We start from the raw sequence: 18580 nt of genomic DNA on the forward strand, positions 1-18580 counted from the left end.
TGAGTGTCCCACTCTTAGAGAGACTTCTGTTTAAGTCTCAAGATCTCCTGACAAGCTGGATGTCCTCTGAATTCACAACAAAAACAGTTTTCTAAATGAAGGATTTTGGGGCATCAGGGAAGCAAAATATGATCTCCTTCAGATAGATTAGTTTTTATACCTGCAAGTTCTTTTTGTCTCTGTATAAGAGGTATAAATTCCATCAAGAGTACACATGACATATACCTTTGTCAGCTTGCATTGTTGCTCATATGACAATGCTGATAAACTTAATCTTGTGGCTTTGGTCAAGCTGTCAGCTACTTTTAAAAAACTTGGATTGTGAGTTCTACTCCTGATCATTTTGTACTCCTCTCTCACTTTGTGGAAATTTAGGCATGGAATCTTATTTAAGCATGCAATCTAAATGAGTTAATGATGCTATCAGCTTGTATCTCTTCTGGATCATCAGGGCTGAGTAAAGATGCATTCAGGATCGTCCATTCACATCTTACTGCTGTAATGAAATGTACGTGAGGATAGTTTGCTCAACACTTGTGAGTATTGACTGCTCATCTACAGGGGCCTGACTTTGATTCCCAACAATCAAGAGACAGCTCACAACTGTCTGTAACTATAGGCAATGAGAAACAGACACTCTTGAAAATAACTTAAACATGAAGAAAACATTTTTTAAAAATATGGACACACATAAATATCTCTTTTTACCCTTTGCATATCGTGTGCTCTAGGAGGCCAGAAGAATGCATCAGATCTCTTGGATCTGCATATACAAATAGTTCAGAGCCATTTAAGGTAGATGCTCTGAACTGAACTGTGGTACCTAAGAACAATAATATTGAGAAAACTCTTGAGCTCCCAATCATATCACTAAAATACCAATGGTGAAAATGCCCCATTGTTCCTTTTTTCTTCTATCTTTTAAATGTGATGAAAGTCCCCACATGGTTTTCAAAGGATTCATTGACTTTCTATACCTCTGTAAAAGGACTCTCCACATTGTGTCAGATTTTCATTGTTAACAAAGTTTACTACCTTAACGCAAGTAAAGATAAAAAAAAAAAAGTGTTAGTTGAAACCAGTAAGAGTCCAGTCCAGTCAGATTATATTAGGATAACTTCCATAATTTGAGATTCTTGGGTTTTTGGGGAAGTTTTTGGAGATAGGGTATCTCTACATATCCCTGGGTTTCCTGGAACTCACTATATGGACCAAGCTAATTTCAAACTAAGAGAGTGGCATGCTACCCTCACCCAAATGCTGGGATCACAGGCATGCAACTCTAAGCCCAATAGAGATTATGAATTTATAAGTATCAATGACTAATTATTGACAATCAAACTATTTTCTCACCTTCACTTGTTGGTCTGCAAAAGTGCTGTGAATAAATGTTTGGTCCTCAGAATAAACTAAATAATGCAACATGCAATAAAAAGAAAAAACAAAAGAGATGCCAATATATTATTTTCATTTACAAACAGGATTTATCATTCAATTTCCCCTACTTTGCAAAATTTTGCAAAGAAAATATGTTTACCATCTGAAAAGATTGTATTTTATTGATTTAATATTCTTTCATGAAATTGAGGAGTGTTGTGATGTACAAAGGCCTTACCACACTGATTAGAATTGTATGGTTTCAACCCAGTATGTGTTCTTTTATGCCTTTGAAGATGAGAGTGAGGAGCAAAGCCTGAAAAACACTGATTACATTCATAGGGTCTCTCTCCAGCATGTGTTCTCTTAAGTACTTGAAGATGACCGGGCTGTGCAAATGCTTTCCTACATTGTATATATTCATAGGGTGTCTCTCCCATATGTGTTCTTTCATGCAACTGAAGAGAATTGTGATGAACAAAGGCTTTACCACATTGTTTACATTCATAGGTGTCAAGGAGCAAGATGTCAGGAACCAAACATGAAACATGGAATAATACTATCTAGGCAAGAGAACAAGTTATAAGACCACTGCCCTTCTCCAGAACAGTAACACCTGTTGACTAACCAGAGGCTCCCAAAGATAAGAAGACATTCCACAGTCAGGTGCCATGACAACCACATGGAAAGAGCATTACATGGTCAGGTAGACTAGCAACAGAATAAATGGCCCCTGACCAGTGACCTTAGCCAACATCTTGCAGTTGCACGATCTGCACATCTCCCACGTTCTGTACCCTTTCCACGTCTCTTCCCCTTCCCTCCTTCCTGCTCCCTCCCATCCTATGCTATATAAGCCTTGCAGAGGAAAATAAAATTTGCAGCTTGATCAGAATCCTGTCTTGCTGTCATCTCTCGTGTCCCCTGTTCCTATCATTTGCTCCCACAAGTGGGTCGCCCCTGTAGAAATGCCGCTGGCCAGGGCACATAGTGTTTCTCTCTAGTATGTGTTGTCTTATGTACTTGTAGATATCTGGGCTGTGAAAATGCTTTCCAACATTGTATACATTCATAGGGTTTCTCTCCCATATGTGTTCTTTCATGCAACTGAAGAGAATTGTGAAGAGCAAAGTTTTTACCACATTGTTTAAATTCTAGGGTTTCTGTCCAGTATGTGCTCTTTCGTGTAATCGAAGAGCACTATGTTGAGCAAAGGCTTTACCACAATGAATACATTCATAGGGTTTCTCTCCAGTATGTGTTCTTTTATGTACTTGAAGGTGATTGGGCTGTGCAAAGGTTTTACCACATTGTTTACATTCATAGGGTTTCTCTCCAGTATGTGTTCTTTTATGTACTTGAAGAGAACTGGGATGTGCAAAGACTTTACCACACTGATTACATTCATAGGGTTTCTCTCCAGTATGTGTTCTTTTATGTACTTGAAGATGATTAGACTGTGCAAAGGTTTTACCACATTGTTTACATTCATAGGGTTTCTCTCCAGTATGTGTTCTTTCATGTAATCGAAGAGCACTGTGTTGAGCAAAGGCTTTACCACAATGATTACATTCATAGGGTTTCTCTCCAGTATGTGTCCTTTCATGCATTTGAAGAGTACTGTTTTGAGCAAAGACTTTACCACACTGATTACATTCATAGGGTTTCTCTCCAGTATGTGTTCTTTTATGTACTTGAAGATGACTGGGATGTGCAAAGACTTTACCACACTGATTACATTCATAGGGTTTCTCTCCAGTATGTGTTCTTTCATGTAATCGAAGAGCATTGTGATGAGCAAAGGCTTTACCACACTGATTACATTCATAGGGTTTCTCTCCAGTATGTGTTCTTTTATGTACTTGAAGATGACTGGGCTTTGTAAAGGCTTTACCACATTGATTACATTCATAGGGTTTCTCTCCAGAATGTGTTCTTCTATCTAATTGTAGAATTTTCCAATGAGTAATGGCTTTGCCACTTTGATTACATCCATAAGTTTTTTTAAATATATGTGTAGTTTCATGCCTGTGAAGATGACTCTGTTGTGCAAAGGTTTTACCACATTGATTATATTCATAGGATTTCTCTCCAGTATGTGTTTGTTCATGCCTTTGAGGATGACTATGACATTCAAAGGCTTTACCACACTCAGTATATTCATGTGATTTCTCTGTAGTATGACTTCTTTTATGACTTCCATATTTTTGAGAACTTTGACAATATTCTTCAACTTTAAGATCTTCCCAATTGTAGCCTATAGTAATGAGGTTCATATAGGTCTCCAGCATCACATCTTTGTAGAGATTCTTCTGTGAAGGATCCATCAATGCCCACTCTTCCTGAGTGATGTTAACATGCAAATCATTATAGGTCACTGCATTCATATTGTGGTTTTGCAGCTTGGCCATGCTGTCTGTTCAGCTCCCTGCAGCAAAACTCGCACTACCAGCAAAGAAAACTACTGGAGACAGATTCTCTTCTCAATATTTATTTCAAATAGTACTTTGGTTAAATACCTAGGAGTGAAATGAATGGGTCTTAATGAGAATTTTTTTAACTTTTTATTGATTCTTTGTGGATTTCACATCATACATTCCAATCCCACCCATCTCCCCATCCCCTGGGTTCTGCCCTCTGCCCTTGCAATCTCTTCCCAAAACAAAATTTAAAAGTAAAGCCAAATCAAAAACAATACAAAACAATTTTTTTTTTAAATCTTGGTATGGAAGCTGGAGTGTGACACAGTGAGTCACACAGCACACCCTTTAGTCCACACATCTTTACTTGCAAGTGTTCATTGCAGTGAGTCATTGGTCTGGTTCCAGGCCTCTGTCTTCTGCTACAGTATCAATACTGAGTCCTCACTAGAACTCTTCCTGGATATCCTGCCATTGCCTTGTGTCATGGAGATCCTACAGCCTTGGGGCTGCAGGACTGGCCCCTTCACATGCTCCAGCAGTTCACGGATGGGGTGGGTGTTGGGTGGGCCAACTCATAGCACTAGTTCTGGGCCTCAGTGGTAGCTGGCTTGGTCTGCCCTCCAGCTCTCCCTCATCCTCACCACCAGCGCGAGCTCTCCAGCACTGCCCCTGCTAGCTCATCCAATACAGCAGACAACAAGGAGCTGTGTTCTCCTGCTCTCACACCCTCGGCTCACCCACATTCACACAACCAGGGCCAGCCCTACTGTTTTGCCCAGGTGAAGTGCAGGGCCCCACTCTCTGGATTGCTGCACTTGGTGAGGGACAGAGCCAGCTCTTCCGTTCTCATGTTCCCGAGGCCTTCCCTTACCTTTGCTACCCTGTGGCATACACGGGAGGGGCCGGGGCAGCTGTCCTGCTCTCAGGCCCATAGGCCCAGCTCACCTGCACCCTTGATAGGAGGATTTTTAAGAGCTGTCAACCCTTTTTGAGGATTTGAATGCACTCCTTCCTCAGCCAAATGTAAAATACACGAACCACCAGTTTCACAAAGACAAATTCCTCAGGTGCACCATGTGTGCATGCGTGCGTGAGTGCATGCGTGTGTGTGTGTGTGTGTGTGTGTGTGTGTGTGTGTGTACAATGGTGAGTGTGCATATACGTGCAAGTTGTATATGGAGTCTGTAAGTCAACGTCAGCAGTCCTCTTCCATCAATCTCAACCTGATTTTTTTAAGACAAGGTCTCCCCCTGAACCTAGGGCTCGCTAATTTGACTACGCTGGCTGGCTAGCAAACCCCTCTCCCTGCACCCCCACCCCCAGGGCTAGGGTTGCAGGTGCATGCTGCTATATCTGGCTTTTATGTAACCTTTTCAGTTCCTCATGCTTAGAGCAAATACTCGACTGGCTGAGCCATCTCCCCTACCTGCCCCTGAACTTCAGTTTTGAACTTGGGTCTTAATCACCAAGCCATTCTGTCCTCAACTGCAATAATAGGCTTGAGTCAGACACTAAAAATGATGATCTGGCCTTCTTATTCACCTAGGTACTCTCTTACATTAGAAAAAATAACTATTTCAGTTTATGTGTTAAGTCTTACGTGGTGGTTTTAATGAAAATGCCCCCTGTAGGCTTGTAGGAAGTGGCCTAATAAGGAGGTGTGGCCTTGTTGGATGAAGTATGTCACTGAGGGTGGGCTTTGAGGTTTCAGAAGCCCAAGCTAGGCCCAGTGGCTCACTTTCTCTTCCTGCTGCTTGCAGATCCAGCCTGGATGTAGAACACTTGGCTCCTCCAGCACCATGTCTGCCTGCATGCCTCCATGCTTCCCGCCATAACAATGATTGACTAAACCTCTGAACTGTAGGCCAGCCCCAGTGAAATGATTTCCTGTATAAGAGTTGCCGTGGTCACGGTGTCTCTTCACAGCAATAGAACCCTAACTAAGACATCCTATATGGAGTTCTCAAAAAGAAAACCCTGATGCATAATCTTGGCATAAAAGACCAATTATAGATTTTATAAATCTCTGTCATCTAGTTTTTAAAGCATCTTTGAATAAATGATTCCCACATTTGACTTTCATAACTCTCCAAAGCAGTTCCAACAGGGATTGTTCATCTGCACAATGAAATGTGAAGAAATCCAGGGCAGGGTCTGTATGCCGATTTCACCTCAGGTCCATGTGTGGAGGACCTTTCTGTGTAGCATATGAAAGCTAGCCCAAACAATCTCATTTCACTCCCCTGATGCCCCAGAGAAAAGGAGGAGCCAGTGCTTTGCCCCACCCCCACTTCATAGAAGAGGACACCGAAGTCCAGAGAGGTTCTGTGACCTGTCCAAGGTCAAGTACTAGAAGAGTCAGGCCAGGGTGAGGCTTGGGGTCCCAGGCCCTGATTTTCTGTTATCATTTGTAGTTACCTCCTTAAGAGGGTAGGAGGAGACCCCTGTGCTGGAGTCACAGACATCAGGGACCTCAGGGAAGGATAGACCCAAGATTCATTGCCATGGCAACAGCTTCTTGGTCTGGCTTCTAACATCACAGGTCGTGCAAGGGAGGACTTAGAGCATCACAGCCTGGGTCCAGTAGGAAGATGTTAGAGGGGCAGAAGTGTCCCTTGCATGGTGGGCATCTCTCTGAAGGTTGAGTCATCCCTGAAAACTGAAAGATCCTCAGGTATCCAGTGAATAGTGAGGCTGTGTTGGACTGCCTGCTGGGCTGTGGTGTTTCACAAGCACACTGCCTGTTCCAACTCCTTAGTGGGTCCTCAAAGCACTTTAGGGGGTACAGCCATCCATTTTTTAAAACCATTGATAAGACAGAAGAGAAGGGAAAAACAAAATTGCAGTAAAGACAGGCAGTTTTCTGTGGAAGATTTTTGAAGGCAAACATGAAAAGCATATTGTTGTGCACTGGGCTGTGATACAAAATACATTCTTCAGAGCTACAAAGTGTTTGACAAATAGGCAGCTGGAAACAGTCTTTAATGGAAACTTACCATTTCCGGACTATAGGAATATTAAAATTGAATGGGCATTTGTATCCTTTAGCCACTGTTATCATTCATTCAAAACAAAGTCTGCTCTAGCTGCCTCTTCCCTGGTCTCAGCCAGCACACGAGTGGCAGGCTGTGGGTGGAGCCACTGAGATCTGTGATGTGAGCAGGGTTAGGAGTGAAGGTGAGCTATTGGCTTCATCTTCCTCTTCTTCCTCTGCCAGTGGACTAGCATCATCCAGCACCTGTATGTTAATCTTCCTTTATTGTTCCCAGGTTATTTTGTGAGCATCCATGTTCTCTCTCTCTCTCTCTCTCTCTCTCTCTCTCTCTCTCTCTCACACACACACACACACACACACACACACACACACACACACACACGTACACACCTACCTTAGATGAGCCAGCTATCCAGGTCATGTTTTGCCTATGATAAAGGCAGAGCTCAAGATAGTAAGTTCAATGTCACAAGCATTTTTTCAGGCCTCTGATTCTATCCCATCTGTTAACATAGCCTTGACCAAAGTAAGTCTATTAATCAGACTTGAAATTCAGGAAGCAGGACCATACTGTCTCCTCCTGGGGTGGCTGGGGATGGGTAAATGCCTCTGGGTAGGCCACATAGCTATGTTTAGGCTGTCACTAAAGGTTTGCAGAGCAGAGTGCTGTGTTCTGGGGATTTCTGTGGACATTCACTGCACACGGTACTGACGTCCTAGGTACTTTCCCCAATCTCTACCCCCATATGCATCACTACATAGAAATCCCAAAGCCTTGCCTCGAGATCACAGCCTGTCCACACCAGTTAATTTACTGAGTCAATGAAGGAAGTCCTCAGAGGCTACCACCAGCAGGGACTGCCTCCCTAACACCAGAATGATTAGATTGTCTCTGGGAAAGAGGATGAGGCAGTGATCTCTGGGTTCAGGAGAAGCATCTCTCAGTTGACAGAATCATTGCCAGGCCTGGGAAAGATTCTGTTTCATGATTTTTGGAAATGTAGTATTCAGATAAATGTTCACATTTGTTAAAATCAGCATCCATGTCTACAAGGGGTCGCAGGCTGTGGATGCAGTTCAGCTGGTTTCTGTGTGCCTAACATGGGTGCAGCCCAGAGTTTGATCCCCAGCACCAAATAAACTGGAAGTGGGTATGCACACCTGTAATTCCAGCACTCAGGAGACAAACACAGGAGGGTTAGAAGTTCAAGGTCATCCTTGGCTACATCATGAGTTTTCAGCCAGCCTGAACCCTATATGCAATCCTGTCTCAAAAGGCATCTGGAGTCCAGAGCATGGGTTCCCTTCTCATCTTCTGCCGGTTTGAGGTGTGGCTTGTCTCCTTGGGTGAACTGAAAAGTAACAATTTATTCTTCTCTGTTTCAGGTGTGCTGAGCTTGCCAGAGAGCCTCAACCTGCACCGAGACCCCCAGAGACCCAGCAAGCCAGGAGAACTACCTATGTTCAGCCAGTCAGAGCTGAGGACCATCGAACAGTCCCTGCTGGCCACACGTGTGGGCAGCATCGCCGAGCTCAGTAAGTGTTCAACAGACTTGTCTTCAGGGCTTGAGAGATGGCTTAACAGTGACAAGCACTTGCTGCTTTGCAGAGGTTATAATTCAGTTCCTAGCAGGCATATCCGGAGGCTCACAGCTAACTGTAACTCCAGTTCCACCTCCAGGAGACCTCTTCAGCCCTCCAAGGGTATCCTCACACATGTATGCATACAGAGGCAGGGACACCCTCACACAGGTGTGCACACAGAGGCAGGGGTACCCTCACACATGTGTGCATATACAGAGGCAGGGGTACCCTCACACACATGTGCATATACAGAGGCAGGAGTATCCTCACACACATGTACGTACACAGAGGCAGGGATTAGGGAGAGGGAGAGGCATTTATTTCTCACAGTTCTAGAGCCTAGGAAATCCAAGCTCAGATATTTACTCCTGGTGAGGGCTCTCTACCCGACTTGCACTTAGAACCTTCTCACTCTTGTGAGGGGGCTGTTTCTTCTTTTTTTTTAAAATACACACACACACACACACACACACACACACACACACACACACACACAAAACTTTTATTTTATGTTCATTGGTGTTTTGCTCGCATGGATATCTGTGAGGGTATCAGAAGCCCTGGAACTGAACAGATGTGAATTGCCATGTGGGTGCTGGGAATTGAACCTGGGTCCTCTGGAAGAGCAGCCAGTTCTCTTAACCCACTGAGCCATCTCTACAGCCCCCCTTCTTCCTATAAGGCCCTATCATGAGGGCCCCACCCTCTTGGACTTGCTCAGTCCTAAACATCTGCTAAAGGCCCTTCTTTCTGACACCATCTCACGGAAGGGCAGAGGCTTCCCCATGTGACCTGGGGAGGATATAAGTATTCAGTCCATTGGTCCATAGCCACCTTCATCCCCTGCCACTCTTGAGTGCTATGCCCAGCAGTTACCATCCCACAGTGTACTTCATACATTTATGTTTCCATAGTCTCCTTGTTGAGGCACAGAGGACACAAATCAATCATAACCATGATCCATTTTAGAACATTTTTATTACCTCAATTAAAAAGCACAGGACCCATAACAACCCCCTGTAGTTGGAGAGCTTCTCTCCAGGCCCCGCCAAGCCCTGTTAGTCCAACAACCCACTTATAAATAAACACACAGATGCTTATATTATTTAAACTGCTTGGCCATTAGCTCAGGCCTACCATTGTCTAGCTCTCACTCTTATATTTAGCCCATTTCTATTAATCTATACTTTGCCATGTGGCTCATGGCTTACCAGTACCTTACATCTTGTCATGGCAGCAGCTGGACATATCTCTCTGCCTTCGCCTTCCACTTCCCAGAATTCTCCTCTCTCCTTGTCCCACCTATACTTCCTGCCTGGCTACTAGCCAATCAGCATTTTATTTATACAGAGCGATATCAACAGCACTTCCCCTTTTCTTTTTTTGTTAAAAAAAGGTTAACTTTCACATAGTAAAATTACAGATAACAAAACAATTATCAAGCAAGAATTACAGGTACAATATTAAAGAAGATATCCTATCTATCGTATATTTGTGAGTCTAAGGTTTTATATCTAACTTATCTTTTATCATAACTGAGAAAATTATAACTATCTAGTCTTCAACCACATCAAAGACCTCAGAAGGATATAATATTACCTGAGAACCGGGAGAAGGATGCAAGCAACTTTCTGGAGTCTTGCAGGGTAGACGGAGACAGCTGGCAGCCTGGACAGTCACCAAATGTTCCTTTGTAAAGTTGGGGCATTTGTCTTCAGCCCACAGGGCTAGAGTCTCTCAGTCAATTTTCTCAGTGTCCTGTAGAATGTCTGGCAGTTTCATCTGCAAAGCAGGAACCTTTGTCAAGCAAAGTTTAGTGGTCACCTTTCTATGGTTCCTGCGTGTCCAATCGATCAAGCAGTCCAGGCAAGAACAGTTTCTTGCCCAAATGGCTATTTTTGCCAAGGTGAAGATAAGATATGAAGTGTCTTCAATGCCCATTCTCCTCTCTGAAGTAAATTGATGTTGCCAGTAGCAGACATGTCTCACTGTCCAGAAAGTTTAAATTTTAAAAATATTTTAAATGCTATATTCTGTAGGTCTTTGAAGTATTTGAAGATTACCTGTCTATCTGAAATATCTCTATGTATACCTAGAAGACTTAACTAACATGGTTACAAGTATGATTATCATAGATGACTAATTATTAATATATTTTTAATTATGCATTATAATTTAAAATGAGCTATACAAACATAATACCTTAAACACGAGTAGAAATATATACACAGTATAACAAAATTAACTTTAAGTTTGTATCAATAGACTAAAATCTATACCAATGTAAAACTTTTTAAACAAGTTGTTGCTCTTTAGAAGTAAGTTCCTTAATTTACCCTTTCATCCTATTATATCTATATCATATCCCCTTTTCTTCTTTAGAAAGAGATCACATTTGTAATCAACCTGCTTTAAATAAAAATACTGGTTTTTTTTCTGTCCCACATCAGAGGGCTCTTCTGATTTGGGACATAAAAATCTCTTAACCTTTTGTTTTAGCAATATGTCTGGGTTTAGAGAAGGAGTGAGCCAATTCCATCTCCAAAGCCAGTGATAATTTTGGGAAATTGGGCATAGTTTCTCTTACTACTTCCTGCTGGAGGGGGGTGCTGTATCTTATGGGGACATAAAGAAAATTTTAGGATTATGGAGTAGTCCGTGAGGGTAAACCTCTGAGCCAGTTGCCTTGAAACCATTTTGGATGTTGGATCAACTGGGCCATGGTGTCATTGGAGACCTTTCAGGTGGTCTTGGCTGATCAAACCTGATGTGTCTTAATCTGGAACAAATCCACAGCCTCTGGCTTTCTGCAGAAACAAAAACTCCTTTCCAAAGCAACATATCCTTATATCCAAATTTTGAAGTCAAGGTACCTTTAAAATTTACATATTTGTTTAACTCAACAGCTTTTACAATCAAATCTTTTTCTGTAGTTAAAAATCCCAAAGACAACACAAAACAGAGTCTCTGTGTAATATCCATCTTTGTAAGATTGAACCGCCTCTGACACTCCTGTGCATGCCTTGGAACATGCACATTCACACACATAACACACAACTAAACAGTGTAAAAAAATTAAGAAGTGTCTAAAGGATTAGGAAGCACTCTTCTAGGTGTGACTGTGATGGCTGTGGTGATATTATGTTCCCCAATATATCGTGCACCCTAATAAATTTATCTGGGGTCAGAGAACAGAACAGCCACTAGACAGACATAGAGGCCAGAAAATGGTGGCACACACACCTTTAATCCTATCACTTGGGAGGCAGAGATCCATCTGGATGGATCTCTGCGAGTTTAAAGTCACACTGGAAACAGCCAGGCATGGTGACTCACACCCAGGAAGTGATGGCAGAAAGCAGAAAAGTATATAAGGCATGAGGGCCAGGAACTAGTACTGGTTAAGCTTTTAGGCTTTTGAGCAGCAGTTCAGCTGAGATTCATTCTGGATGAGGACTGAGAGGCTTCCAGTCTGAGAAAACAGGATCAGCTGAGGAACTGGCAAGGTGAGGTGGCTATGGCTTGTTCTGCTTCTCTGATCTTCCAGCATTCACCCCAATAACTGGCCTCAGGTTTGATGTCATTAATAAGAACCTTTAAGAATCGTGCTACAGATGGCGTTTCCAGGGACGATGAGATCGTGGAGGTTTGGTCCTAATGAATGGATTCATCCCCTGAAGGATTTGTAATATGATAGATAGCATTATTGGTAGGTAGGAAAACGCAGGAGGTAGGGGCCAAGTTAGAGGAAGCAGGTCACTGGGGGCATCCTTGGGGATGTGTCGCACACTGGCATCTTCCTGTATGCTTCCATTTCTCTATTTCCCACCCACAAAGAAGCAAAGAACAACCTTTACCACACATTCCTGCCATCATGATATTCTGCCCAAGCACATGGCCAAGAGAGGACACGGGGTTTCAGAGGACTGAACCCTGTGAGCCAAAGTAAATCTTTCTTCTCTTGTTTCTGTCAGGCATGTTGCTGTGGTGATGCAAAAATGCTCACACAGAGGAACAGTCAAGGTCGGGGTGTCCCAGATTTGAAGGATACTTGGTTGTATACCCTAATTCATGCTTGTGCTCTCCAGCCAGACCAACTCTATCCATTTCTTCTCTGTTGCTGTGGTAAGATGCTCATAACCAAAAGCAGCCTGGAAAAGGAAAGGGTTTATTTCAGCTTCCACTTCCGGGTCACATTCCATCACTGAGGGAAGTCCAGGCAGAAACTCAGGCAGGAGCCTGGAGGCAAGAACTGAAGCAGAAGTAGTGGAGGAGTGTGGCTTACTGGCTTGCTCCCAGTTCATGGCCATCCTTTCTTACATAACTCAAGACTACCTGCCTGGGGATGGCACCACCCACAGTGGGCTAGGCCTTCCCAATCAATCAACAATCAGTCTGGTTCCCTGACAGGTCAGAGAATGACCTGAGAAATCCCTCTGTTGAGATCCTCTCTTTCCATGTGACTTCTTGCCTGTGTCAAATTGACAATAAAAACTGACCAGGACAGCAAGCAAAAGAAATTATAGCTGTATTTGCTCAAGACTCAGTAGATGGTTACACAGCTCATCTGTCAGTTCCTGGTGGAACTGGAGTGTGGAGTTCTGCTCCACTAAACCACGCAGAAGTTGATACGATTCCAGCAGATCCGGAGCACTCAGAAGCTTCTGGACCCAGAATCCCAGGAGTCCCTGACCCACACAGGACATGGCCATCTGGGGGACATGCTGCATCTCTGTGGTGGCGGGTCATGAGGGAGGCTGGCATGGCACAGTATTTGCCACCTTTCTTTCACAGTCACCGACTGCCTGACAGAACAAAGGGAGGGAAAGGGTCTATGCAGGCTTACAGTTTCAGAGGGTTCCTCCCCTGGTCACTTGGTTCTGTTTCTTGGCTCACCAGGAGACAGAACATCATGGTAGTGGGAGTATGTGTCCAAGGTTACTTCTTTACCTCCATGAAAACAGAAAGCCAAGAAGAGCAAGACAGGAAGAAAACAGGGACATGATACCCTCAGGGACCCATCTCCAGAAACTACTTCTCCACCTAGGTTTTACCTCCCAAAGTTTCTAGAACCTGCCAAAATAGCACCACTAGTCAGGAGCCAAACCTCCAAGAGATGAGCATTTTAAATGAGGGACACCTCATATGCAAATCATAACAAAATAGACACTTTCCCGACCGCTGGGTTGGAAGTCTGAGTCCCATCTCTTTAAGAGCCCTAAGCCATGAAATACCCCCAGTAACAATATCCTCTGACTCCTGGTTTTATGGTTGATCTAAAGGTTTTTAGTAACATGGCCCTCTTGGCAGTCTGGTGAAGTCTAGAGAAGCTGCCTTAGAACATTTTTTAATGCATAACATACAAAGGAAACCAAATCTTTGCAATTAAACCATGGCATGGTCATTCTGTGCTTTTTTTTTTTTTTTAGCTTTATCTTTGTTTTATGGGTATGAGTGTTTTGTGCCTACATGTTCATACGTGCAACATGTGCATGAAGTGTCTAAGGAGGCCAAAAGAGAATGTCAGGTCTCCTGGAACTGGAATTACAGATGGTTGTGATCCACCATGAGGGTGCTGGGAATCAAGCCTGGGTCTTCGGGAAGAACAAGTGCTCTAAACCATGGAGCTATCTTTCCAGCCCCACATTTTGTGCCTTTATTGGCACATGATATGACAGGATCTAGCAGCAAATCTGATGACCACATAATTCTGAGGTTGTGATATGTATGAATAAGATTCTGAGGTATCCACAAGGAGGTGAGGAATATTTGCATTTTAACACACTCCCAGGGTGTCTGGAGCATGTGCAGAGGCTCCAGGCAAGACCTGTGGGAAGCATTCTAGAAGACATTCCGACTTTCTCATTCTGTGAAATGTCCTTGGCTCTCCAGCTGTAGAACCTGACTATAGGGTTGGAGCATGTCTGTGTGTACATTGCTTGGGAAGAGGCCTCCAAGTCATGCAGCCCACATACACTGTCCTGTCAAAAGTTAGTCCCATGGCTGGGAAGATGGTCCAGTCAGTAAAGTGCTTCTAAAGCAAGTATGAGGAAACAAGTTTAGATCCTCAACACCCACAAAAGAGCATCTATAACCCTAGCACCTGGGAACAGGAAATAGGGGTGGAGATAGGAGAACCAGAGTGTTCCCAGCCCAGCCAAATCAGTAGTTCAGGTTCAGCAAAAGGCTCTGTTTCAAAAAATAAGATGGAGAACAACTGAATAGACAGATGTTGACCTCTGACCTACACACACACACACACACACACACACATACACACACCTTTACATACATTTATCACATAAATATACAAAGGTTAGTCCTGAAGCATTTCAAAGGGCCCACCCAACCTCTGTTCTAAGAAAGAATTTGCTAAGCAAATCCATGGTTACCTAAACAGGCAGCCCATGGGAGCAACGTGCTGCAGAGATTGTGTTTAAGGATGATTTGCTGTGTAAATTAAATACTGTCATCATTGGATGTTGACTTTCATGTGTGAATTGTTGGCACACAAATGGGTGTTGCTAATTGCAAGTGTGTTTTGTGCGTTCATTAAGCTGGGCCTGAAGTCGGTGTGCAGAATGCTGTGATAAGACCCAGCATAGAAGGGAGCTAATAAGATTCCTCTCTTCAGATATAACTGTAATTTAGGTTGGCCTTCTCTTAGGTCTGAATCAACACAAACTGTCTCTCTCTCTCTCTCTCTCTCTCTCTCTCTCTCTCTCTCTCCCTCTCTCTCTCTCTCTCTCTCTCTCTCTCTCTCTCTCTCTCTCTCTCTCTCTCTCTCTCTCTGGATACAGAGCTGTTCTTCGTATTCAAAGATTGTTCTTTCCAGGTGGGTGGTAGAAACCACTGTTTATGCAGCAGAGGTGAGATTCTCAGCTCTTGAAATAGTCTCTTGAGTGAAATATTCAAGAGCAGAAGCCCTTCTAAAAAGCTGGTAATGATAATAGCAGCCACTGATGTCTGTGGAACCCGGGTGCCATGCTGGCTAATCACGATTGTTAATGTGATGAGTTTAGAATCACTGCAGAAACACACCTCTGGGTGTGTCTATAAGGATGTTTTCAGAAAGGTTTAACTAAGGAAGGGAGATCTTCCCTGAATGTGAATGATGCTATCCCATGAGCCGTGGTCCTGGACTGAATAAGGAGAAAACAAGCTGAGCCCCTGAAACATCTCTCTCTGCTTCCTGCCTGTAGACAGTGTAACCATCTGCTTCAAACCTCTGCCACCATGTCCCCAGCCTTGATGGGCTAGCCTCTCACACTGTGGGCCAGAATAAACACTTCCTTCTCAAGGTGCTTTTGTTGGACATTTTGTTATAGCATCAATAAATAATTAAGAGAGATGCTGTGATAAATCTACAGATGTGCTTTTGATGTCTAGACCCTACTTTATGATCTGGGGGTGGAAGCAAGAGGAATTGAAGCTGTATGTCCTCCATCAGCCTCACCTTCAGTGAGCTGAAGGACTGGAAATCAAATCCAGGCTTCAGAAGGTAAATCTGCCACACATCACCACAGAACCATGTTCCAACCAGGGTCAACTGAAGAGGCACCACTCAGATCCCAGAGGCCCCTCCCCCATAAGGACGGGGTAACAGGTGGGGCTATGTTCCTCCAGATCTGAGGACCTACAGTTTGCTGGGTGGGTGGGTGGGGCGATACAGGCTCCGAACTAAACTGGAGACACACAACATTCAGAAAAGTTGCCAAGTCCCTGAGGAGGGGACCAGCCCTGAAGACTGGAGTGTCTCCCCATACTTTGCTTGTTCCTTTAGTAAATTACCTTAAGATTCTGAACTGCCCTAGGCCATTGGGATGCCTGGAGCACTTGCCTTTAGCCCTCTTGTTAGGGAGCTTCTTCTTATCCTGAAAGTTTCCCAAAGCCATATATGGAAAGCTTACCTTCCACTTGGAAGCTTATCTTCCAGCCAGTGGCCACTGGGTGTGGGGTGTCCTTGAAGGGACTATTGGGATGCTAGCTCTCCCTGTCTCTCTTGCTGTCTCCTGGATGCTGTGAGGTGAAGATAGGTCTTCTATCTAATGCTCATCCTATAAGGTACTGAGCTGCCACAGATCCAGAGTGTCGAAGTCAAGAGACTAAACAAAATTCATTCTCCTTGTAGTAGATTACTTTAGGTATTTTGTCACTGTGGTAGAATGACTGATGTAGCTGACTGATGTAGTCTTGGGGTCAAAACACTCACCATTTCTGAATCTTCTGTGTGTAAAGGACATGGCGTTCACTCCAGGCATTATTAGTATTCCCACTTCACAGAAAGCTGAAGTTGGGTTTGAGGAAGGATAGCGGTCTTGCCCAAGGATACATAGCCAGAAAGTAGGAAGGTCTTAATTCAAATGGCTTCCTTCGTTCTCTCTGCCGTATCTGAATAAACTTTGTATTCTGAGCATCATACCACCCACAGCTCTGCAAATGTCCCTGGAATGACAAATGAATAGCCTGAAGTGACCTGCTCTATGACAAAGACTGAAGAAAATGCTGTAGGTTTGGGAGCTCAAAGAGTATAAACCAGACTAATACCAAGTTTTCTATCGAACTTTAGAGCTGGGGAAGTTGAACATATACATGGCCTCAAATACATAACAGTGAGGTGACATCCTAAGAGAGCATGTCATCCCCACACTGACTTGGAGTCTGTGGGCAGCTGTGGTCACCCCTGAGTGATGATGGGGCTGGACTTCCTGAGGAGGCATCTCTTCCCCAAAGACAGGGCATCAATGATACGTCAAACGATTGGTTCCACCCGAGTCTAGCTTATTTAGTTTACTGGAGTTACTGACAGGACAGGCAGATACATCACTGAAAAGGCATCCCAGTAAGGATGACAACTCATCAGAAGCTGCACCCATGAAGCCCTACCCACCTTTCAGACCGCTTGTCTGGTGGGCAAGTTTCCTCTCCCCAGAAGGGCAGAACTTTCTCCTCTGCAAATGTTACCGCTTATATAATCTTGTGTTCTGGTTAGCTCTTGTCAATTGGACACCAACTAGAGTCACCTAGGAAGCAGCAACCCCAGCTGAGAAACTGCCCCCAACAGACTGACCTGTAGGCTTGTCTATGGGGTGTTTTTTTAATCGCTAATTGATGTGGGATGGTCCAGCCCACAGTGGGTGGCATCATCCCTAGTCAGGTAGACCTGAACTGTGTAAGAAAGCTAGCCAAGCCTGAGCCTGTGAGTGAGCTAGCTAGCAATGTTCCTCTGTGGTTTCTGCTTAGGATTCCTGTTTGAGTCCCTGCCCTGACTTCCTACAGTGATAGAAATGTAAGCTAAATAAACTCTCTCTTCCTTTAAGTTGCCTTTGGTCAGAGAACTTATACACCCCCTCATGCTTCTGCCACAGGCATCTTACTACTGCTTCTCGTGCCCAGAAAGCTCTTGTCCTCAGTACTCACAGGGCTTCTGCTTGGCTTCCTTCAAGTCTCAGCTATACTATCACCCCCTGAAGATACCTTACTGTGACTGCACCCTACTGAAATCTCCCTCATCACTGTCTATACCCATTTCTTCCTCTCCTCTCCCCTCCCTTCCTCTCCCCTCCCCTCCCCTCCTGTCCTCTCCTCCCCTCCCTTCCTCTCCTCCCCTCCTCCCCTCCCCTCCTCTCCCTTCCCTCTCCCCCTCCCTTCCCTCTCCTCCTCCCCTCCCCTACTCTCCCTTCCCTCTCCCCCTCCCTTCCCTCTCCTCCTCCCCTCCTCTCCCCTCCTCTCCTCCTCTCTTCTCTTCTCCTTGCCCCTTACACACTCTTCTCTCATTTTCTCTCTTCTTTCTCTTCCTTCTTTTCAAAATGAAGGGGCAGTCTCAGCATAGATGTGGGCAGAAGCAGCCCCTCTTGGAATGTGTGATCTTTTTCCAGGGAGTCACCCCTGGCTCACAGCAGTCTCCGCTTCTAAGGGGCTGTACATAAGAGCTGGAGCTAGACAGGTTTGAGAAGCATCCCCTGGGCTGTCATGGGAGATGATTGTAGGTGATGCACAGAACCTTTTTAATTTTAATTACTATGTATATTTCATGAGCATGAGGAAATATTGGTCTTCCATTTATGGCACTGATACAAAGTTTTCTTTTAAAATAAGTTTATTTGTATGAACAAGTGAGGCAATTTAAAGAGAAATATTAAGTAAATAAATTGTACAAGCTGTGCACAGATATGAGAGGCAGCATGATGGTAATTCTCAG

At 44.0% G+C, this 18580-nt stretch overlaps 2 protein-coding genes across 5 annotated transcripts in view; one reads left to right on the plus strand and one right to left on the minus strand.

Annotated features, from left to right (window-relative positions):
• Window positions 1-18580, plus strand: part of Btbd11 (BTB domain containing 11) — a 269054-nt gene that overhangs the window by 146902 nt on the left and 103572 nt on the right. For all 4 annotated transcript variants that reach the window (XM_036169685.1, XM_036169684.1, XM_036169682.1 and 1 more), the window contains exon 2: window positions 8182-8331. In XM_036169685.1, the coding sequence (XP_036025578.1) occupies window positions 8182-8331 (150 nt within the window). The remainder of the gene's footprint in view (window positions 1-8181; window positions 8332-18580) is intronic.
• Window positions 2532-3764, minus strand: LOC118570938 (zinc finger protein 431-like). The gene has a single exon (XM_036169687.1). It carries the CDS (start codon window positions 3762-3764, stop codon window positions 2532-2534), a length of 1233 nt encoding a protein of 410 aa, XP_036025580.1.

This window comes from Onychomys torridus, chromosome 20 (assembly GCF_903995425.1).
Source record: "Onychomys torridus chromosome 20, mOncTor1.1, whole genome shotgun sequence".
Classification (NCBI taxonomy): Eukaryota; Metazoa; Chordata; class Mammalia; order Rodentia; family Cricetidae; genus Onychomys; species Onychomys torridus.

Coding starts and splice junctions, on each gene's coding strand:
- LOC118570938 (XM_036169687.1), bottom strand. CDS start 3,764: ATGAATGCAGTGACCTATAATGATTTGCATGTTAACATCACTCAGGAA.